Here is a 25335-nt window from a genome sequence, read left to right on the forward strand (position 1 = left end):
TAAATTAGTTTTCTGGAATGGAACTTCTGACAGAAGAAAATACCTTGGAAAGAACATTTTCAATTATCTGTAGCTTATGTGCTATGGCTGCTCAGAAACTCCAGCATCCAGTTTACAGCAACACTGGAGATAAGCACCACTGTGTATTTGTCAGAGACCAATATGGAACCGAGGTACTCAAAAGACAATTAAAAAAAAAAAACAAAACAACCAAAAAACCAAAACAACCACCACCCCAAACTTCAAACAACAGTAATAACAACAATAAAAAAACCCTACATCATTTCTTCACCTCTTCCTTCTCTCTAGTATCTTTTTCTGAGAAAAGAAGAAAGGAACAGAATAAAAAAAACAATGACTGTTTCAGTAGCTTACCAGAAATATCTAGCTCATTTCATTCTTTTTCAGAACACACAGATACATTATTTATATATTTTGCTCTGAATAGTAGGGGATGGGAGTGCTCACAGAATAGTAAAGCAATTTAAGAAATTGCATACAGTCCACAATATTTTACAAATACATAATCCAGAATTAATTCACAAATAGGAAACTGGTCAAGACACATAGATAGGTAAGTTTACTTTCCTTAACCTCTGCACATGCCCAGCCCACCTCCACCAGGATCTAGGTAGATTCAGACAACAGTGACCAGGTAATGGAGAGATAATTTTTTGCTATTTTCATCTAACAGGAGCACAACACAATCTGGTATTTATTTTTGAAAGGCTAGACTGAAATATTAACACAGACAAGGACTCAGAGCTGTTTGAAAAAGACAATTACCTATTCCAACAAAAAGTCAGAGGTAAGAAAAAGCTAATTTGCAATAAAACTCTCAGAAATCACCATAAGAATAACAAAAAAGTGGAAACATGGATCAAAATCATTATGCAGTGCATCAAACCCTTAGATTTAGATAGTATGTCCAAAAATGAAGTTGTTTCACTGAGACCTGGCTTTCATGGATTTAAATGACACTGAGTAATTAAGCAATCTAGACTTTCACTTAGAGGTCAAGGAATGGACAGGCAGTTTTTAGAAGCTCAGGTTTCTGTGGTAAACTTCTGTTGGTGGAAGATTGCAAAGATGTTGACAATTCAGCTGAAACTTCCAGAAAACTAAGCAGTTTCTAATTTCTGGAGATTTCCAAAGACACAGTAATTAGGTGCTTAATGCTCTATGAGTGTCAGAGGAAGATAAACACCTACTCTTTGCTAGCACTTCTGAAAATAGCCACCTCTATATTTGTTTGCATATCTCAATTTGAGTTTTAAGAAAGATCTTCCCCCGAGTATTTATCTTCCATCCTTATAGCATTGACTATTAATAATTAATAACTGTGCCTCATCTCTTCTACAGAGTATTCATGCTGTATTTATTCCAAGATTAGTTAGCTGTTACAGCTAGGACCAGATTAAGGTTGCTATAAATTTATCAAAGAGTTTTCTGTAGCAGTTTCCAGTTGAAAAGTATCTGCCTTTGTAAAATGCTTTTTCCATGTATCAACCTTTTTCAAAACAATTTTGCTGAAAAAGAAAAAAAAAATCCTTAATGAAAATGAAAATACAACATTTTGAGTTAGCTTGTCAGGCCAAATTTTAAAAGCAAAAAAAAAAAAAAAAAAAAAAAATCACCACCACGCTACACTGCCTTGTGGAAACAGACAATACGTGTTTACAATTCTTTCTTAACACCTCATAAGACCAAACAGACAAACACAACAAATTTAGGTCAGACATTAATTTGGAACTAAAGACAAGAACCTTTAGTTTCTCTCCCTGCAGTAAACTGTGCAAACTAGGTGTCATGGTTAGTCCCCACAGTCAGAGAAGGAGAAAGGAAGGAGGAGCAGCAGACCACAGACCCCTCTGCAAGCCATGGTGAGAATGCAGCTGTACCCCTGCAACCCATACAGGGCCATGGCAGGACTGAGAGTCACCAGCAGCTCCGTGTGAGTGTGCCTGCATGAGCAGGAGACTGTGTGAGGAGGCGCCATGGTATAGGCTGTGCTGGAGAGCCTGCAGGCTGCAGAGCAGACCCACACGAGAGGCCAAGAGGAGCTGCAGCCTTTTGGGATGAACACACATTGGAGCGGCCTGTGAAAGGCTGCCGTGTGTGTGAGGTACCCCACAGAGTAGCAGGGAGGACTGGTGCAAAGCCCACCTGCCCTGAGGAGAGACAAATGGCAGAAGCCATCAGGAACAGACTGACTGAAACCCCCATTCCCTGCCCCCCTAGGCCATTCAGTAAGGGAGGAGATAAAAACACTGGGATCAGGACTTCTACCCGCAGCCCAGGAAGAGGGGAGGAGTGGGGAGAAGGTGGTCTTAAAGGGCTGGTCAGACTCTTCATTGTTGTACCACTCTGTGTTGTTTTATTTTGGTTATGTTTTTGGGGTTTTATGGTTGTGCTTTAGTTGGTGTTGCATTAAATTATTTTCTGTTTTCTTCTCCAAGCCTGGTCTGTTTTGTCCTGGACCTTAAGCGGCAATTAAGCTCTCCCTGCCCTTTGGCAATCCTCAGATCTTTGGTACTTGAGGCTAATCGTGGTCTTTTGTTCCCTGATGGGCCTAAACCAGGACATGTATGTGATAGTACTTAATGATCATCAGAAATCATTCCTGCCGAGGCTGAGCCTTGAGTTTCCTTCATGGCATGTTAGCAACATTGCTGTTGCCCAGTGGAAGATTCTAATCCAGCCACCACCTATTACCAAGTATTCTATGAAGAGGTTCATGTTCGTTCGGCACTGCAAGTTACTAATCCCTGCTGCCAAAGAGGTTTGTGTAGCAGCTGGTTATGTATAGATGGCCACGTAGGTATCCTCACAAAAGCGCAAGGTAGTGAGAAAGATACTTGGTGCTCTTCAAGGTCAGTCATGTGATAAGCTAAGTCTTACTGCTTCAAGTGCCAGTGGTGAGTAAGCAAGATATTACAGATATAAGTTTTGATCCTGGGATCCTAAAATATGCTGAGACTTGCCTGCTGACTAAGGTTGTGTTACAAGTGCAAGCTGTTTTTCTGACTAGTGTAATTTTGCTTTGTAAATACAGCCCTCACCTCTGACCAGCCTTTAAGTGGCACTGAGTAATCATTAGTGAGGCCAGGTGTGTTCTTGCTTACTCACAAACGCTGAGCAGCTGATGTGCTACCAGCTTCCACAGCAAATGCTCAGGATAAGCAAGGACACTACACAAGGGTAAAACTGCCATTTGAGAAAGTTAATTTAACTCCATAAGCGTTGATGTGGCTTTAGTAAAGACACTTCATCCAACAACCTGTTTTGAACAGCAGGACTGAGCTTGGTCTCAATATAGCACAGGACTAAGAGTTTTAGAATAAGAATTCCGGTACAGCCCTTTTAAGAGGGCAAGTGTTATTAAAATCTCCACACTTTTCTTCTTCTATGCTGCAACAGCCTCTCTACAGTGCAAAGATGAGTGCTCCGCTGTCCTCTTCCTAAAGGCTCCTGCATTAGACTGGCATAAACCAAAGCCCATCTCCAAAAAAAAAAGAAAACCAAGCCAAAAACAGATATTTGGGACCTTACTAGCCAGAACTCCAACGAGTTCAGTGAAGAACGTCTCCCCTCTTCCAACATAAGAAGCTTTTCATTTATTCCCATGTTTGCAAGAGAAGACATCATGAAGTAGACCAAAAGTGGACAAATACTGTAAATATTTAAATTCCCCATCAGAAGCAATACTCAGTCAAGTGCTCAGATGTTAATATTGTAAAACAGAATCTAAAGAACCTGCAGATGTCACAAGAATATTATAGCCAGATAAGGACTGGATCTGAAGACTGTTTAATGGCCAGAAGACAGCAAGGAAATGGAGATATCCACTAAAACAATGCTGGCAAAGTAATAACATTAATTTTATTTAATACTTAATCCTATATTAATATTGAAAAGTAATATCTAACCTTTTACTTCAATGAAAAGCAAAATAAAAATCAAATTGCTTTAGCAAAAGGTCACTGCCTGCCAAAAGTCAGACATAAAAAAGTAGCAACAATATCCAAAGATAATAGAAGCTCAGAAAGTGGAATTAATTGGGTGCTCACTCTACACCAGTACAACAGATGCTAAATGACCCAGTGTACCCCGCACGTCTCCTTCTTCATGCCCTGAGGCTGACATCATTTTTTCATGGCTTCAAGAACCTCTATACCAAGAGTATTGATGTTGTTCTATTATAGCAAAGGAGCTGTTCCTCTGTACTGTTCCCAAAGTCAGGAAATCAGCTCTGGTTAGTGGCACACTAAGCAGGCAGAAACAACATAAATCACTAACACAAAAATTAATCTAGTCCAGAAATAGTACCATACACTGAAACAGAATTACCATTTGTATAATTCTGATCTAGAATTTATTAAATAAATTTCCAAACTCTTTTTCTGTTATTCCTATTACACTAAAATATTCAGAGAAACTTCAATGATGCAAGTTGGAGTAGCTCAACTGACCCAAAAACTCTAACTGATCTGAACATCTCGCCATAAAATCTGCATATATTGATGTATGCAAGAGGCACCACGTGCTCACAGACAACAGCTTCACAATTAATGGAAAAAAAATCTTTATTTTCATTAAAATAGCCTGCAGAATGACTTACTTTACAAGGCTACTAATCTTCATACAAGATATTTCAGTTAGTAGCATTACTGCTGAACTAAATATATACCCTCACTACCATTCGTGTCAAGACTTTTTTTTTAGTATATAAATGCACCTTTACTAGTAAAAGCCAGCATCCATTTAACACAGCACTTTCTCCCTGAGAATGGCCTGAAACAAACACTTGAAAAAAGAACAAGGGTAGCAGCTCCCATTTTATTCATTGATTTGGGTTTTTTTCCACCAGCCTCCATTGCAATTTGTAAGTCTTTGTAAACTTTCACCAATTTGTCTAAATAGTCATTTTTTTAACATTTCTTCTTATATTTATGACAGCTACCACAATGAATTTTTTTATTAGGTATGGTATTTTAAAACTATTTCTGGGTAATAACTGCTTTATAATCTCCTTAAGTGCATTTTTGTTTTGTTACAAGAATTACAGGGCAATCTTTCCCTGATCACCTTCTCCAAGTCACTTTATGTTCTTTCTCTCTTATTTTCTCTCCCTCATTATCTCTCCTGCACCTCTTTTCCTGAATTATTCTAGTCTAATCCATCTTTCTTTGTATCAAATCCATTCCCATTTGATACCATTCCCACAGCCTCCTTTGTCCCTTTTCTAGTTCTACTCTATTTTTTTGAAACAGCATGACCTGAAGCACACACACCAAGCAGGGTCACAGCACAACTTTGTGCAAAACCACGTAATTTTTGTGATAACTCTGTGCAAGAAAAGAGATTCATATGCACAGAGAAGAATTAAAGTTTAATTAAGCTGTGGCTCCATCACTCTGGTATTTGGCCTATAATACTTCTGCTCTACTCCTTTGAAGAGACTGTAGACCTCCCAGATAGCTCTCTTTAGATAGCTATAGGGAGCTTTAGGAGTCATTACACAGACACAGCTTTATTAAACTGAGGTTACAAACTATCTGTTGTATCTTTCTGCCAACCTTAACCACTCTCACACATTTTGAAGAACATGTATTAAATAGCCATTACTGCTAAAGCAGAGATCAGCTGCACCCAAGACTTGTTGATGCTTTCAAAAGGTCTCTGATAAGGAACTACAGTATATTTTGTGTACACGTCCCATTAAAAACTGAACTGCTACTTCATGACAAAGAAATTCATTACTCAGGCTGCAATTTCCTTCCCTAGTAAATACTGGGACAATTCTGAAAAATTTAGGTTATAGGAGTAAACAAATACTCTCCTCAGGTCCATTGGAAGTGATATATTCTACAATACAAAACAGACATCCTAGCAGCCTTAGCAGTGAAATAAACAAGTCAGCTGAAAAAAAAACAAAAAACCAAAACCTACCTGTGTATAGAGATAAAAACTGTGTAACCAGTTTTTATCATGTCTAAGCTTGAAAGCAAAATAACAATTGTATTCCCAACAATTTCTAACTGGCAGGGATACCAGCAAATCCATGGTGTACAATACTGTCTTTCTAAGAATGCACGGAACCAGGCTCTGTGCTCTGGGGAAGCTAGGAAATCCAAGTGCACTCACAGCCACCTTCAAGATCATCTGCGTAACAGAAGTGTATTTGTACAGCAGTTTCACTAACGTGAAAGCTTCATTTTCATACATGTGCTGAGCTAAAACTCCTGCACAGCTTTGCTGCTCCCAGAGGACCCTGCAGCACATAGAATCATAGAACTCTAGAATGGTAGGAATTGGAAGGGACTTTTAGAGATCATCTAGTCCAATCCCTCTGCAGAAGCAGGGCAACCTAGATCAGGTCACACAGGAATGCATGCAAGTGGGTCTTTAAATTCTCCAGAGAAGGAGACTCCACATCCTCCCTGGGCAGCCTGTGCCAGGGCTCCCTCACCCTCATAGTGAATTTTTTCTTATGTTTAAATGGAACTTTTTTTCACCTGCTGGCCACACTCTTCTTGATGCATCCCAGGATGCCATTGGCCTTCTTGGCCATGAGGGCACATTGCTGGCTCATGGTTAGTTTATTATCAGGACTCCCAAGTGTCTCTGTGCAGAGCTGCTCTCCAGTCTGCGCTGGTGTATGGTTGTTCCATCCCAGATGCAGGACTCTGCACTTGTCCTTGTTGAACCTCATGAGGTTCTTCTTTGCACAATTCTCAAAATCCTAATGACAAAGCATTTTAATGCTTCTGAGTGATTATGGTCTTAAACATTTCTACACCAACTGATGAGACTTCACCGTTGCTTCAGTGTTCTACAAAGCCTCCTCCTAACACTTAAAACTTTCAGCCTACCCCATGAGTAGCTCCAAGGTATTTCTGCCTAACTACCACTTCATACTTTCACAAGCATGTTTTCAAATCCACCTATTGGGGACAAAAAAGGGAAATTCAAATATTTCCAACTTTAAATCACTGTTCAGACAAGCTCCAGAAAGAACTTTCAAAGAATAAATTTCACCACACTACTATGTTCCTTTTGCCCAATCCTCGATTGCCTTTACTATCAGTAGCCTCTGTCAGCAAGGGATCCTCTCTACTGAGAGATGCTGAACAGTAGCTGCATTTTATCATCCTGTTCCTATCTCCTGACAGCCTGAAAAGTACAGAAAAAAAGCTGCTTAGTCAACTCAGAGTATCTGACACAGAATTAGCCATACTGCATTTCCTCAAGGGTGAGGGTGTGATAATTGGCTTCAATAAAACTTCTAGTATGTGAAAATGTAGCAATATGTACTTCCTTGAGTAGCAGAATCACATCTCCAGATATGTCACCTGATTGAAACTACTAATTTCTAAAAAATTCAACCTCTAGGGTTCTTCCAGTGTCTCTCTCAGCTCTCTCTAGATATCCTTGTCCTGGTTTAGGCCCATCAGGGAACAAAAGACCACGATTAGCCTCAAGTACCAAAGATCTGAGGATTGCCAAAGGGCAGGGAGAGCTTAATTGCCGCTTAAGGTCCAGGACAAAACAGACCAGGCTTGGAGAAGAAAACAGAAAATAATTTAATGCAACACCAACTAAAGCACAACCATAAAACCCCAAAAACATAACCAAAATAAAACAACACAGAGTGGTACAACAATGAAGAGTCTGACCAGCCCTTTAAGACCACCTTCTCCCCACTCCTCCCCTCTTCCTGGGCTGCGGGTAGAAGTCCTGATCCCAGTGTTTTTATCTCCTCCCTTACTGAATGGCCTAGGGGGGCAGGGAGTGGGGGTTTCAGTCACATAGTCTCCTGCTCATCCAGGCACACTCACATGGAGCTGCTGGTGGCTCTCAGTCCTGCCATGACACTGCATGGGTTGCAGGGGTACAGCTGTGTTCTCACCATGGCTTGCAGAGCAGTCTCTGATCTGTTGCTCCTTCTTCCTTCCTCCTTCTCCAACTGTGAGGTCCACGTGGTTGCCTCCATCTTGTATCACTCTTACAACTCCTACCAGCACTTCAAATTCCCTTCCCTAAATAGTGATGGTAGAAGCGCCAGATTGGCCCAGCCGGGCCGGAGGTGGGTGTGAACCCAGGAGCCAAGGGAGAGTCCAAAAACTCTTTACCAGGTCTTCACTGCAACCCCTTCCCCCTGTTACCAAGTAAAAGCTGCTCCTTGCTAAACCATGAGAACCCTACAAAGCAAGTTTGTGCTACAGCATTTCCTTTAAAGAGAACAATAATGCACTGATGTGGCAGCTTCATGAAACCTTAGAGGAACTTAATGTTTGAGACCTATTATCTCAGCCAAAATTGGCCAAAACTAGCTTCAAAAGATACTAGAGTTAAGAGTCTGGGAGAAAGGTAGTGTGATCTCATATACCTAGTTTTCTCAGCAATCCATTTGAAAAATTCAACAGTTAATCCATAAACGCTAGGAAATCACATTGTCCCAGTATAGTACCATTAGAAATAAGGTGCCATACTGCAATCTACTGCATATGTTTAGTAGAATCCTGGCTTTTCTGTAGCTGTGCCAAGACACAGTTTTCCTAAAAGAATATCCAAATGTAATGCAAAACAGAGATATGGTGCAGACTCTAGACAAAACAGTAAATATGGTGTAGAATCTAGCATATTTTATTGCCAGTCCAATTTGAGGTAATTGGCATTGTCACATTCTTCTTTTTGTTTGAAATAGAAAATTGAAAACTATAAGAAATTTTACAAAGTTTAAGTATACCCATAATATCTCCACACATTTACTTTTGCAGGAGTGGATTATAAAAAGGAGGCTGCGGGGAGAAAGGACTACACATTACAACTCACTTGAAAAAATAACCCATGAAAACAACAGCTGTTTCCCCACATTTCAAATTTTGTTCTAATCTCAGACAATTAGCTCTATTATCTAAATTTTCACATAATCAAAAGTTCTGAATGTTCTAAACATGAAAAACATTTAATTGAAACAGCTCTTGTTTTTAAATTCTCAAACTCTTAAGTCAAAATGCTACATTTTTGTAGCATACTCTGAAAGAAGACATTTAGGATAAATTAAAGCTGGTATTTTTGCTTGCTTGAGCTCCCTCAATAGATTACAAAACAAAAACACTGCAAATTAGCTTTTGGAGCAAGTCTGCAACCTGACATACAAGTATCACACACAAATAAAAGGGAGGCTAGCATCAATGGTGGATTAAATGGAAACTAGTAATTCTGAATAATATTATATATATGTGTGTGTATACGTGCACAGACTATATAGTATTATTCTGTTATATCCTATAGCTTAACTACGCAAAGTGCTAATCGAGAATAAGTCACTAAAAGACAGAATTAAATGCATTATTCTTGTATCTTCATTTGGAACCACAAATATAACCCTTTCTGTGCAAAGACAGAGTATGCAGGGGAATATAAACCACAACAGAGGTATCTAATCCTGCAAAGAAAATGGGCAAAGCAACATGAATTGTACACTATCTCCATCAGAATTAATGATAACTCTCCTAAAAAAAAAAAGCTTTCTTGTTTTAGCTTTTATTACATATTCTTTGAGAGAAACTTCAGAAGATGGTGCTTAGTCTCTATCAATGTTTAACGTAAACACTTTCCATAAAATTATAGAGATCTCTGAAAATTCTTTACAAATGTAATTTCAAACATTGCCTCATTGCCTCCATTACAGTTGTTTCAGATGCTGCAGCTTAATTAAGAAACCACCTCTTCCGCTTAAACTTTCTTTTTCTTTCTATTTTATTCTTTTATGCATGTATAGCCAGATCTTCTTATTCTTTGTTTTGCCACAGAGAAAGTTACGTCCTTCTTAATCTGTCTCAAAACCAAGCACTCCATTCTCTTTATCTTTCTCATACATCTTCTCCCAATTCAGTTAAATTGACATTTCTCAAATGCAGTTTTCTAGATCAGAATAAGTGAGGTCCATGAAAGTGTAATGATGTGAATACTTTCCTGAAAATACAATCCTATGAAAAGGCAAACAAAGTGTGAGAGAAACAACTGTGTGAACTCCAAGGTCAGTGAGGGAAAAGAGGAGGAGGTATGCTGGAGCAGAAACTCCCCTGCATTCTATGGAGAGGACTGGTGAAGCTGAGATTTGTTTGCATTTCGTGAAAGACCTTGCATCAGGAGCAGTGATTCTCTTCATTAAAGACACCATGCCAGGGGTAGTGACTATGGCAGAGGAGGCTGTGTCTTGTGGTACAGAGAACCTGTAACTGTAGGGAAGAACCCACGCCAAAGAATCTCATTAAAATTATGGCAAGAAGAGGCCCTGTCCCGTAGGGAGGGACCCTGTATCTGCAGAAGCTGCAACCATGGTGAAGAATCCATGCCAGAGGTATTCACTAAGGACTGGGTCCTGTGTGAGGGACTCTGTATTGGCAGAAGCCACAGTTGCTGGGAAAAACCCACACCACAGAAGTTCATTAAGGACTGTGTCCCAGGGGAGGAACTCCATATCGGAGCAGGGGAAGAATGCCAGGAATTGTCCTCATCTGAGAAGAGAGAAGCGGCAGAGTCCATCCATGAGAGACTGACCACATCCCCCATTCCTGACACCCCTGTGCCACTGAGGGAGGAGGAGGTAGAGATATCGGGAGCAGTGAGCTGGGCCCAGGAAAAAAGGAGGGATGGGGGAGGGAGATCTTAAAGTGCTGGTTGTAATTTTCTCATCATCCTACTCCCTTTTTGCTTTTATTCCATTCTGTTTCTTGTAGGTAGTTGAATAAACTTCCCTACTTTCCTCTCTAAGTCGAGTGCTGGAGTTTGTTTTGCCCAGAACCGTAATTTGCAGTGAGCCCTCCCTGCCCTTGTCTCAATCCACAACATCCCTGGTTATCTTTTTCCTCCCATTTTGCTGGAACATCGTAACATCCTCCGACATCCTAACAAGGGTGGGGGTGGATGAAGGGCACAGAGCGAGAATGTTGTGGTGCTTCATTGCTGGCTGGGCCAAACCGCGACAGTACACTGGTCAGAATCACTGCTAATAATTTTGTTAGTTATATTAATTTTAAAAGGAGGATGTAATGAGAATGATCTGCTGCAGCTTTGCAAAGCTATTGTAATTCTACAAGGTTGAGCAGAAGGTGATTCCCAATTCCAGTGACTTTTGACAAAGTTACGTAGGGTGTAGAGAGAGACACTCAGCAAAATGTTTTCCTCCTCCTGAACCACAGCAGTTTCAAACTGGTGATCATTTCCAGAGATTAAATACCAGTATATGCCACATAATATTTCAAAATCTAAGTCTTAAAACTTCTGACCAGCAGGACCACAGAGCAAAGAAGTAGTTCTGAATTTCACTGTCTGGGGACTTTTGCTTCCTGTGTTGACCATCCTTTCCTGCTTTCAGATTAACAATCATCTGAAACCAAACAATGAGTAGCAGTAGCAAATTACCTACAGAATACAATCCATAAAACCGCCTTCCAACTAAGGGAGATGATTAATCACTGTCCACCCAAATGTCTAGAGCACAGTCCTGTGAATTTTATTTCATAAATATTAAGATACTGATAGGGAGAACTAAATCTGAAGAACTCCCCACAACCTGACAAATCGTATCTATTTTGTGTATTACAGATATCTGTCCATGCCCTTTATGAAAGTATAATAGACTGACTGCTTTTAGCTGTTAAACTCAGTAGGATTCCTCCTACATCTCCCAAGAAGTAGAAAAATAGAAATCCCAAATTCCGGTGCATTGACAGAGCTTAGAGCTTTTCTGTCTTCAGTGCCCAGGAGAACTGCACAAATCATACTAAATCAATTTACCTGAAACTAAATACATGTGCTGAGGACAAAATTAATTTAATAATGCCACTTAAGGAACCTGTATAGATTATGCCCAGAGATACATAAATTCACATTAGAACTTGCCTTCTTATTGAAAAGAAAAAAAAAAAATCAATTTAGCATTACTTAAAAGTAAATGTTATCAGACTTCATATACATACCCTCTGCTTCTCAGGGTCAACGTATCGAATGCCAAAATAGTCTTTTTCCAGCAAGCTGTAATAGTTGCAGATGTGATCTATGAGAAACTGACCTTTAGTTTCCCTCTGTAAAAACAGAAAGAATTGATACATTATTCTGAGTACTCTGAACTTACTTTCTAAGAACTATTTTGTTAAAAAAATCTAATCAAAGTGTCAAGGAAGATGGCACATGAAATTTGTTGTTATGCAGATGAGGACAAAAATGCGAGCATTCACTTCCTAAAAGATGCAGATTAATATCAATATAATCCCTGCATGTTCACAAATGTATTTATTAAGAAAATATCATCCCTACTCCTGCCTCAGGAAAACTTACGCTACTCTAATAGCTGCACATTTATAACATTTAGTAACCGTATTTCCATCTGGTGGTATAACAGAATAACAGATACCTGTTTATCCATGGAATTTCAAAACAGTGTGGGATTTTTTTCATATCCCACAAGTTTGCAGCCAGTTTTGTCATTGAATATCTTACTGAATCTTTGCACAATGCCCAGATCAAGAGAGACTTGACCCTAATTCCCAGACTACGCTACAGTACAATGGAGAAACGCCCAAATAACTGAGAAAGATGTTCTCATCTTTGCCTTGTCACTGGGTAACCATAGCTTTAAGGAAACTACTGTACACATGACATCGAGTCATTTAGTTCACAATCTCACCCTTTATTTCTGTTTCCTTCAGTCTCAATATAGTGTTTTGTTTCCCCTTAATCTACTTCCTGATATGGAGAATATTCATGAACATTCACAGTTCTTCAGATCTAGCTAATGTGATTTTTTTTTCTGCATTGTGGTGTGTGTGAGTATTAACATCAGGCTAAAGCTGCTATATTCTAAGCAAAGGTGCTTCACTACATGGCAGTGTCAGGTCTTTCTGTTTGATTTCCTCTGTCTACCTCAGTTCCACACTGAGATGCCTGTGCTGTAGACCAGGTACAAAGTTCACAAGACTCTACCCTTTGCTGACATGAAACAACTTGAACGTAGCTCTTTAATGTCTACATTCAAACCATAAATAGTATGGGTAGGCAAAAATGAAGAGATAGCTCCTGTATTTCTCAAGTTACTTTGCAAAATTGGATAATGGTATCATCCCCATTTCACACAAGAGTTGCTGAGGCAAGAACAATGCCGTGTCCTCTCCAAGGTCATACTCTGAAGGGCAAAGAAAGTAATGGCCTTAGGACCACCACTGTCCAGTGAGACTTACTGCTTCCCACACAAAAAATTAGATATACTTCAAGACTGGACTACTAGAAAAGAATATATAATCCTTGAACTACTGCTCAATTTTCTTATCTTTACAATTAATAAGAAATTCTGACATTGCTTGTCCTTTTGCTTCCATCACTGAACAAACAGATTAACTAAATAAAAAGGGCCCACAGTTAAAGCACCAAGAGAGACCGTCATGGCCCTTCCAGAGCGCCCAGGCTCCTGCAGCCATCCGATTCCCTGCCATAGGGACCTTTTCTTCTCCTGGATTCATATCCACCCACAAGGGAACTACTAATTTCTCTACAGATTACTTTTTCCTAAATGCAGGGAGACTCTGCTTTTCCTCCTACTGTATAAGTCATCTAATTCCACTACTCCTTTCTCCTTCTCCTACTCCACCTTCTGTCTCCGTATTTACCCCTCACTATGTGTCTTTTCCATATGCTGCTACTTGCCTGAAGGATATCACTGCTTTGTCTGTACTGTGGTATTTCTGTACTTTTACTATTTTTAAACAGCCAATGTCAAAGAATGTTAACCCAATTTCTCTGTTTGTTGTACATGCTCACTCAACTTTATGCTTTGTGGCCCGCACTGCTACCTTTTTCCCTGTAACACAGCTGCAACAGGTTTCCTTCTATAATTGTTTCTTTGCAGCCTCAGGACATATAAAAATCTACTTGTTTGCTGTTAGCAGTGGTTAACACTGACATTTTTTTATACTGTACCCAGTTACAAGTATGAGCAGGTTAGTGACAGCATGAAGAAAACCTTCCTCAGAAGACAAAGCCAGTATCAAAGACTCAAAAATACAAAAAGAAAACTACCACATTCTCTGTGACTGACAAGTAAAGGTGTACACTTACACAGTCACATCTCAATAAAGAATTTTCTAGCCTAAAATCTTAGAAGTGTCTGCAAACTTTTGTGACTATGCAATAAGTGAGGCCATCAAAATATTAAGACAAAATTTCACAGTGACATTTCAATGCAAAAGCAGTAGGAAAAAATTAAATGCAGGTATGAACTGAAGTGGCAGATTCAACCGAAGTTGAATCTACAATGAGCCAAATAGAAATGGAGGATAACAGCTATTAGGTGACTCAGGTACAATCAAACATAAAAGCAGGTTTCACTGATAACAATGTTCAAAGTAAATTCAATTTTTAGAACACTGGAAATGAGGAAATCAGATTAGACATATCTTCATCTCACATCAGAGTGTGTTACTGGAAGTATGGTCAGCAAATCTACTAACTTGTAGAGGTTCATATTCTAATCCATCCATTTAAAAAGTGCTTTGCTTCATCCACCTAATTAATCTACAAAGTTTTTATAAGTTCTTGAGAAATCTGATAAAAGACTAGGGTATGTATGGTGTTTTTTAACTATTAAACAATGTTCCTTTTCTAAAATGGACTGATGCCCTAGTTTTCTTGCTTGAGGGGCAGATGATGGAAACAAACCAAACAAAAAAAGAACAAATGAACAAAAGCCTCCAAGCTAAATTCATGCTCTAGGAATCCTTAAGCTCTCCACAGATAAATAAAAGGGACTAGTTAATAACCTCACCTTTGGTTAGTATACACTTCAGTTAATAGTGTTACTTAGTCAGGCTTCAAATTCACCATGCGCATTATCACGTATTAAAAAATATTCAAGATGTATAAAAGTGACTAAAGAGACACATACATAATGTAATGAGTGTTGCCACAAGAAATATTGTTGTAAATCTTCCACTATTATGCTTTTTAAGTACCTGAAATTTGCAAAAAATTGGATCATAATTGATACACAGAGGAAAATACCTCATGTAGCACAGAGCACCTCAAGTCACAATTCATAATAGTAAGAAAGCTGGGCATTGATTGCTCATTTTGTGTTCTGCAAAAGAGAATCCATAAATGTTTTCTACATTTCTCTAACAATGCTCCAAATTCTCCTGAGCTTTAGAATCTGATGATTTTCTTGTCTCCTATGTTCTTTGATGCAATTATTACATATTATAGTACAAAAGAATACATTAAATCCAAAGTTTACTCTCATTTGTGAAAGAATATGGATAAATTAAATTAGGAACTGCAAGTCATCCACAACAGAGCACAGTAATGGATTTGGGTCACAGAATAATGAATATAAAACATTGCCTGAAACTTCAGACAGTTGCCATAGAGCTTACCAATTAACTGATCCTTAAAAACACTCATAGCACAACAGAAAACAACCAAACAAAAACACACTCCAAATCCTACTATATCCATAAAGTACTTTGCTAACTTCAGAAAAAGTATTTTAATATGTTTAGAATGTTTGGCACAACATGAAAAAAAACCCTTTTTTTTTTAAAATCCATTATTTGAAACACTACTGAAAAATGGCAGCAACAGACCACAGGAATTTGAGAGCAAAAATTAAGCCAGACTTTTAAAACCTTCACAGCTGAAATTATGCCACAGTTCACAGTTCACCCAGATGTGATCAACTACTCTCAAGCTGAGAATACTAACTTAGGCAGAAAGAAGTCATAGAAGTGTGTAAGCAAGGGAATCAAAATGTCCTGGGTTGTAATCAATACATTGCTTTCAATGAAAGTGTACCAAGTTAAAACTTTTTTTTAAGTGCATTAAGTCAAACACAACATCTGTCTATCTCAACTAAGGTATGTTTTCTATCTAATTTTTGTATTTTATGAAAAGTGGTTTTTAAAATGGCTTTAAACAAGGTCCTATAATGTAGCCATTCCACACACACAAACAAAGGCTTTTGGAGATTCCTATAATTAACTTAAGGAAAGACTCTCTGATTTGCCTAGATAAATTGGCACAGACAAGATGGGCATGTTTTTACTAATGCTGAATTTTAATATCTGACCTTAATGTCACTAAAATCCTGCAACAAACCACAACACACATGTAAGGGATATAACATCATGTAAATGAGAGAATCCCTGAACACAGAAGGTCAGCTTGCAAATAGCTGTTAAACTCTGCTTTTGAAGCTAGATCAAAAGTTTCCTTTCCTATTGAAACAAGTATGTATCAAATTAAATGAGCGGCTGGTATAAAACAATCAAAGAGAGCAAGGGACATTCTTCCCTCCAACAAAACATGCTAACATTATCATAGAGTCTTCCATTGATAGACTCACAAGATAGCTTGATTTGTTTCCTTAGCTCTAGAAACCAAGGAAGGCACTGCAGAGATACCTCATTTTCACTACCTGACACCATTTACACTATTACAGATTCCTTTTCTGCAGCTCTGCAAATCTATGACTGAGTAACGCTATTCCTTGATAACTCCTTGGTTATGTAGAAATTAACCCAAACAAAAACCTTCAAAGCTCCTGAGCAGTGTCAGTCTAACACAATATCCCAATCTCGTCCTTGCTTGGGGATTTCATTTTTTAATTCCTAGCATTTTTTGTGTATGTTAAAAAGCATGGGATAGCATATCTTGTTCTGACAATTTAACCCTTCTCCAGTGACATAAAATGAGACCACAAAACATTTGTGATTGTTTCGCAATTCTGAAAGTGAGAGGAAAACCATTTATGGCAGTTTAAAATCTTGCATTCAGTGAAATGCCTTCTGTATTTGCATTTGCTTCACTGTGGAGTTCTGTATTTATTGGAATGTCGTCACAAGGAAAAGCAAGGGTCACAAGCAAATTAAACACAACTCTTCTGTTCCATTATCTAACTACTGAAGTCCTGCCAGTTGTGCTTATCTCTGTCAGGAAGCCACTGACATTACTAAGAAGCAGTGCAGAATCATAAACACAGTGTTTATTTGTACCGGGGATTTCAATCCTTATCCCACAAGTGTCTTAACTCATGTGAACAGTTCTCAACAGTGACCTTCTGGTTACACTGCTCATATACTTAAGTGCTTACTGAAGCATAAATCCACTCAAAAAAACCCTCAAAAAAACCTAAACCAACCCAAAAAAGTAAATTAAACTCACAATTAAACCAGCATTTCTATTCAAATAAATGAAAAGTCTAGGCTCTCATGCAAGGCAAGAAAAATGTCTGATTTTGTGTGGTTGTTTTCTCTAGTGTGCAACATATTTTTAAGTTTTATGGACGTACAAAAATTCAATACACCAAGAATAGTCATAATACCACCACAGAATGAAACCTAAATGGGTCAGAAAAATTGACAAAACCAATGAGTTCCTCTAAGGCAAAAGCATAACTCCAAAAGCAGCTTTATAAATTGAAAACTGAAATAGTATTGTTTTGTTGACAATACTTGACAGAAATGAGAAAAAGCAACTGCTGCCTCGACTGCCACCTCTCACATTTCTGACTTCCCTTCAGAAAACCTCCTTCAGTGACGAGATTATGCTTCTACACTTTACATGAGAGAACTAATTTGCTAACCTGGAAGAGGGCTCGAAGAACATAATTCATATCAAGTCATCAGTCTTCAAACTCCAATTTCTGAGCCATTAATTATGAGTTGAATCTCAAGTGTTATATATTAATTAATAAAACTAAATTTTACTTTTTTAAATAACACAAACAAATCTCTTACTACTGTTTTATTTGGGCAACAAGTTACACAAATACATCTCAAAGATAAAGGAGAAAGCAAAGACAAAAGGAGAATAATGTCTACACTGAGGAAAAAATGAAATAATTAGAGAGCAGCTTCAAGGCTATATGTGTGAATGCAGCTGTGGAAGCTCTATTAATCTTAAATGAAACTGCATGGATAAATGAACACAGCATTGAAAAGTTACCCAGAAATATCAGCAGTAGTGAGGTCAGAAATGTATTTACCTAAGATGATTCCTCTTGTGGGCTACCTCAGTTGAGAAATTGAGAGGGTTATTAGAAGTTACTTGGTTTTCTTTCATTTCACACTATTAATTTGCAATAGATGGACATTTTTGTCCAAACAACAGAATATTTCTGCCCTTTCCTGAATTAAAGGTTATTGTTGGATGGTAATGATGAAATAATAAAAGATGAAGGGGAAAAAGAAACAATTACAAGATAGAAAAATTACACAGTGCCAGTCCCATGGAATGAAGACTATCAGAAAATCAAAGTCATACAGTAAATGAAAATTTTATTCTACTAACTAGCAAAAGCTGGATAGCTTTTGGAGTGAACACGGATAATAGCTTTCATACAATCAGCTCTCGACCTTAGTGTTATTCTGCAAGTAAATTACTCTGACCCATAAGTAAATTATAGATGACAAAAAGAAACATTTATAGTTCACATACTGCAGCTCTTAAAAGTCATCACCAGCCGGCAGACAGGCACTGAAGAAACCACAGATGCAATATTAATTTACAGGGCTCATCATCATTTTCTGTCCCTCTGCACATGGGCAACACTTAGCCACTTAGGTTTTATGTCCCTGAAGTGAGGGGCTCACAAAGGGGTTGCAGCATTAACAGCTCACTTCTGGTAACAGCTGCCATTAGTGCAGCATTTGTGATGCTATCTGAGGCACTATTGATTTCTAAAAAGGAATTGAGTGCTTCTGTCGACAAATCTATCATTTTTTTCAATATCCAGAATTGTTCAGCAAAGCTAACTCTGCTTTCTCTCTTGTGCTCTCAACACCAAAACTAATTTGGAAGATATAGCTAAGACACATCATCATACCACATCTAGGAAAGTCGATGAGAGATTTCAAGAATGAGATCTCAGTTCCCAGCAACAAAGCAACCTAAAATCCAAATCAGGATTTCGTCAAAGTTGCTTAATGTCCCCTGGTACCATTGATAGTCAACAACCTTCCTTTGGCCCCACGAAATACTGAATCTTCTTGGTGGGTCCAGCAGACACAGAAAATGAGGCCTCCCCATATTTTTGTACTGTTCTCTAGCCCTATCTTTTCTAACAGAGTCACAGCAGTGTACCCTTTTTATACAAAGGGAAATATTTTTTTAAAAGAAAAGCAATCTAAATTACTTCTGACCAGATGCTTCCCTGAGCACAGGTAGGAGAGAGAATTACCACAGTGTGACACAGCTTAGTTAAGCTGCTGACAAAAAAACAACCAGCTGGTGAGTGGCAAGAGGCTCAACCTTCACAGCAACATTTCAGGGCTCAGCTGAATGCATTGAACCCCAGCCCCAGTGAGGGTCATGCAGGAACAGCCACACCATTGTTTGCACACCAAGTGGGACCACAGCAGAGAAGAGTGGGTTGTAAGAGGAGGTAAGCAATGCAAGGGAGCAGTTGTTGTCATAGAGCAATAGGTGCCCTTGTGAACACTAGTAATGGCACCTCAACTGGTCTCCCTCACTTCTCAGCTTGGGGTTACCCACCAGGCTCCTCTCCTCTCATGAGGAAATAGAGCATGAATGCTTGTATGCACAACATGGGGTGTGCATGCACTGGATAGGAGGTAAGGAGGAAGAAAAGAAAGATCATAGAACATGATCCCTAGAGGGAAAGATTTCCTGGCTGATGAATTAGTGCCCATCTGAAAAGCTATTAGAGTTATATGTGAGGATAAGAGCTTACATAAAGAACCAACTATACGATTAGATATTACAGGAATTTGATCCACCATTATGTGGGTTACTCCAGAAACACAAGCCCAGCTGTGCACTCAGTGGTCTGGCAATATCAGCTTTGAAGCACATTGAATGTCTGCAAGTGCTGCAAATCACAGATAATACCTCCGCACAGACAAGACCCTCAGCCACAGTCATCAAGTCAACAGCTCCCAGTAAAGCAGCTGAAAGCATAACTCATACACTAATCTGATTTGATAAGGGCCTAGATCAAAAGTTTTATATGAAGAATCTTTAAATACTATGCACTTGAACTGTCTGACAGTCATGCTATATAATCATATCATTAATACCTGAGAGGACATTTGTCATAATACCTTCTGAGGACATCAGAAAAGGCATTTCATGATTGCAGGAGAGAGAGGATGCACAAAAACCTCACCTGCCACTCACTAATTTAGAATCCATCAAGGTACTTTTTTCTTTTAAATACATACCTGCCCAAGGTAAGTAGCTCCTTTCTGAGAAAACTCTTTGGTCTTTATTAATATTGCATATTGCTCACACACTTGAAGGATCATGTTGACTCATTTTCTGCTCACCAATACATTGTATTCCTTTACTCTCCTTGGGCTAACTGAAAGAATAATTTTACCATAAAAATATTTCTAAACTGCTTAACTAGTGGTTTACAGACACACATGCATAAATATATTTTCCTATCAGAAACAATGACACAGAAAAGAACCTTTCATCAATATGTTTTTTACTCCCTTGTAAAAATCCTACCTGTTAAATGATTGCTGTGAAGGGAAAAAAAAGCAACATTAAATTTGTAAGACTAGACGTCCTAATCTTGAGAAAAGCAAATTTATATTAGAATAAAAACACTGGAGAAAGAAGCCCTCCAGAAGCATTTCTCGTTAGGCTACACCATTGTACTCCAATGGTATTTAATAAAAGCCAGGTATTGGCACCAGAGGAGGAACTCAATTCTCTGTGTCATACAAACTTATGTCTCTATGCCAAAAAATGTTCCCAGATTGCAATTTTTTTTGTAGTAGTAGTAGAGGGAGCTGGGTTCATTTTTTTCTTTCTTTCTTTCTGGAGGTCATTCAGACCTTGAAAGCCATACGAACTGCCTCATTAGCAATACCTAAAATAAGACCTCCATTTGATAGCACAGACAGAACTCCCCTTGCATTTGTAATCATCACCTCACAAAATTACAACTATGGGGGTTTTTTAACTCTTTTAAGAACAATTATATATAATCCAGATTTAAAACACAAATTCTTACAGAATTTCTTTGTCACTGCAAAAGTCACAACACTTTTTAAATAATGGCTGGCAAAAATGTAATCGAGAGGTACTACAGGCTTGTCTCATTAGCTACAGCTGCAAAAGAAAATATAATAAAGCAATGTATTTTACAGCTTTCATAGCAAATTAATTGTTTCTCCCTTACTAGTGAAAGGCGAAGCTTTCCTCTACCCAGGCAGACGCGCACCTCAGAGGAAAACGAGGAGCCGACTTGATGCAAACGCACGAGGTGAGGTTTATTTCGGAGCTCCGGGTCGTCTCGTAACTCACGCAGGAGTCAGAGGAGGCGACCCTGGTGCTCAGTAGGAAAGGGTTTTTATAGGGTTTACACGCCACACAATAGATATAGGGTTCGAACAATAGTTACAAGCTCTTGACCCTCGGTCTGGCCTCTCCTGATAACCACAGGCCGCAGCCTTTTTTAGGAAATGTTTTTTAACTTCTGCTTCTTGGAAATGAAGCGGTCTCAATGAGACTGCACTTTCGCTGAGGCGGTTGTTGTTCTCATAGTGTGCAGGCCGTACTCCATTTTGTTTGTTTTGCCTCTTCTCAGTTTCGCCTCTTCTCATTCCCCTCTTTTTCTTTTGTACATTTCTAATCTTAGAATTTCTGGAGAGGCCAGGCCAGTGGTCAGGACTAACACTTACTAACATTATATTTCTATTCTATGCTTATAACATTATGGATGTCATTTTGGAGTCTTCTTCCACCCCTTTAGGCACAGTCCTAAAACACACTTATAAGAAATAAAGATTATACCAATAAGAATAATAGTAATTATCACAGTTTGGATTAATGAAGATAACCACTCAGCAATATGTATTCCTAGGGAATTGAATACTTCCCCTACCCAATTTCTTCGGGCTTCCTCTTCAATTCCTTTTGTTTTCTCCTCTATCTGATGTAATTTGTTAATATCGTTTTCTACAGCTTCCGTAACATTTGGGATATGTATACAACAGTCGCTTATTTTATTTTTTAGATACCCACAAACCCCATGTTCCTTTAATAGTAACATATCAAGGGCCATCCGATTTTGCAGAGCCATTTTGCTAGTTGCCTGGAGTTGGAAATTCATATCTTTAAATCCCTTTTTAGTAACAGCCGCTAATCGCGCGGTTTGTGCCAACAATTTATCAAGCATCTCCCTATTTCTATATGCTGCGATTTGGGGAAATATAGATTCAATTGCCCACCCTATTTTTATCGCAGTTTTTGGTTCCTGCCATTCATCACTGGGGGCTTCCTCGCCTTCTTTACTTACATCCCTCCTCTTTCGAGGTATAAGTTCTTTTTCTCCAGACTTTTTCCAGTAGGGACACAGTGTGGGCACCCCTAGGGTAATTTGATTAATAGGCCCATCAATGGAAATATGTGTGGTCCATTTCCGTTCGTTAGTGACCCATACTAAATTTCCAGGACTCTGGATTGTAGTATATTTGCAGTCAAGCATTTCCCCATCTGACCCACCTTTAGTATGTGGTGGCAGGGTATGTTTGTATCCTCGACATTCACATCCCCACTTAAGCAGATAACGGACGGGGAAAATCCCTATTTCCCTCTCCGGGGTGTCACAGTTGAGGACTTTGGTACAGTTCCACCCATGTGTGTGTTCCACAATCGTTTTTTTAGAAGTCATCTCATGAAAAGTGTGTGTATAGTGTTGATCCTGCTTTCCTTGAAACTGCACACACCAGTTTACTGGTCCTATGTAGCTAAAAGTTTCTGCAATAGCGGGTCCCCAGATAGATTGCCAGACCTTGGGGTCTAATTGTGTGATATTCTGACATACCACTTCAGAGTAAGTTTCAGTGGTAGTTACTGTAACTTGTTTTTCCTCATCAAAATAACACGTCCCCACAGAATGGATCCCTCCCTTTTTATATACAGAATTAAGTTTTCGTTTGCAGTCTTCCTTCCTGATTTTCCACTGTGATTTTCGTGTCCTGATAAATCGCCGACCTACCCCAGTCCTAGTTCGGGGCACACTCTTACAAAATTGGGATACATTATTTTTATATTTTGGTAGTGGTCCCGCCGGGATTATACCCCACGGAATAGGCTCCCCAGCTGCTTGTGGTAATGGTAAACAAGCAGTGATACTGGTTGCATTTTGGGCCTTCCCGAAATCTCGGATTAGTCCCACCAAGAGATTTTCCCTAGGTGTTTCGGTTTGGTTTCCGAAACACACGAAGCTTAAGAGGATTATCAGTCTTTTCCACCACCCAATCATCCTTTTGTGTATCTCTAGGTGCCCTTTTTACATGCGCTGAATGTACCCACGCAGTAATCCCATCGACTTTTACAGCGGTGGGAGTTGTTAACAATACCACATACGGTCCCTTCCACCGAGGTTCGAGCGTCTCTGATCGGTGTCGTCTAATCAGAACTTTGTCTCCGACCTGGAACGAATGGGGCATCGACACCTCGCCTGGGTCGTAGAGGTTCTTCAACTGTTCCCAAACTTCTTTTCTAACTACTTCCAACGCTTTTAGGCGTGCTGCAAGAGTAAGAGAGGGCACAACAGGTTCATCAGTCCCCACTATTTCTGTCAGAGGAGGGGGACTCCCATACAAGATTTCATAAGGGGTGAGCCCCATAGGTCCTGGGGTGTTTCGAACCCTAAACAGAGCGAGGGAGAGAAAGACTGTCCAATCCCTCCCGCCGGTCTCCGCTACTAATTTAGTTAAAGTTTCTTTCAAGGTCCTATTCATCCTTTCTACCTGTCCTGAACTTTGAGGGTGATATGCACAATGGAGCTTCCAGTTAATCCCCAATTGTCTGGCTACTCCCTGACTTACCTGGGCGACAAAGGCAGGTCCATTGTCTGACCCGATTACCTTGGGAATACCGAATCGGGGAAAAATCTCTTCCAGGATCTTTTTTGCAACTACCAGTGCTGTTTCGTTCCTTGTAGGGTATGCTTCGACCCATCCAGAGAAGGTATCTACAAACACTAACAAATATTTGTTACCGTACCGGGCAGGCTTTACTTCCGTAAAGTCTACTTCCCAGTATGCTCCTGGTCGATCTCCTCTCAGTCTCTTTCCTTGGATTCCTTTAGTATGTCCTGCATTTGTAAAGGCACATACCTCGCAATTTTGTACGATGCGTTCCACGGTTTTCCGTAGGTCCGGGACCTTGTAGCGTGATTTTTTTGCTAGTGTGATAAGTTTTTCAGTCCCCAAATGCGTAAGTCGGTGCATTTTATCGATGTAAGCTTTCCCTTCCTCAGCGGATAGGTTTGTTTCTTCCTTTCCTTCCACTGCCTGTTTGTCGTCCAGTTTTACTGAGAGTATCATGGCCTCTAGTGCGGCCTCTTTGGCAGTTGTGTCTGCCATTCGATTCCCTCTTGCAACCCAGTCATCTCCTTTTTGATGCCCTGGGCAATGTATGATGGCTACCTTTTTGGGGAGGTGTACGGCTTCTAGGAGATTTAAAATTTCCTCTTTGTTCTTAATTTCCTTCCCCGCTGATGTCAAGAGCCCCCTCTGTCTGTATATTGCCCCATGGACGTGGGCTGTTGCGAAGGCATATCTGCTATCGGTAAATATGTTAATCACTTTTCCTTCAGCCAGCCTCAGGGCCTGTATGAGGGCTACTAGTTCGGCTTTCTGGGCAGAGGTCCCCTCTGGCAACGAGCTAGCCCACACGACCCGTTTCCCGTCCACTACGGCTGCGCCAGCCTTACGCTTTCCTTCCAGCAGGTAGCTGCTCCCATCGGTGAACCACGAGGGGGTTCCTTCCATAGGCTGGTCAGTCAGGTCTGCGCGAATGCCCACTTCTTCGGCTAGAACCTCTTGGCATTCATGGAGAGGCTGGTCACTCTCTCTTGCTTCAGGCATCAGTGTGGCTGGGTTCAGGATGGCTGGAGGGGCAAACTTAATACGTTCAGTTAGTAACAGACTCTGATAGTAAGTCATCCTGGCATTTGTTAACCATCGGTCAGGAGGTTGCCGAATAATGCTTTCCAGGGAGTGGGCTGCAATGATTGTAATTGGTTGTCCAAAAGTAAGTTTATCAGAGTCTTTTACCAAGACTGCTGTGGCAGCCACTATTTTAAGGCAGGCAGGCCATCCACTGGCCACGGGGTCTAATTTCTTTGACAAGTATGCCACTGGCCGTTTCCAGGGTCCAAGTCTCTGTGTTAACACACCCCGGGCCACTCCCTTTCGCTCATCCACGAACAGAGTAAATGGTTTGGTGAGGTCAGGTAACGCCAGAGCAGGGGAACTTAACAGCGCCTTCTTTATGTTGGTGAAGGCC

At 39.7% G+C, this 25335-nt stretch overlaps 1 protein-coding gene across 5 annotated transcripts in view; it reads right to left on the reverse strand.

Moving 5' to 3' along the window:
- FRMD3 (FERM domain containing 3) overlaps positions 1–25335 on the reverse strand; it is a 148083-nt gene that overhangs the window by 60730 nt on the left and 62018 nt on the right. For 2 of the 5 annotated variants that reach the window (XM_062019435.1, XM_062019434.1), the window contains exon 2: positions 11994–12098. In XM_062019435.1, the coding sequence (XP_061875419.1) occupies positions 11994–12098 (105 nt within the window). Of the gene's footprint in view, positions 1–11993; positions 12099–20243; positions 20304–21214; positions 21279–25335 lie in introns of those variants that run through there. The other 3 variants (XM_062019437.1, XM_062019438.1, XM_062019436.1) reach the window with 3 other exon arrangements.

The sequence above is a fragment of the Colius striatus genome, chromosome Z (genome assembly GCF_028858725.1).
Source record: "Colius striatus isolate bColStr4 chromosome Z, bColStr4.1.hap1, whole genome shotgun sequence".
Lineage (NCBI taxonomy): Eukaryota > Metazoa > Chordata > Aves > Coliiformes > Coliidae > Colius > Colius striatus.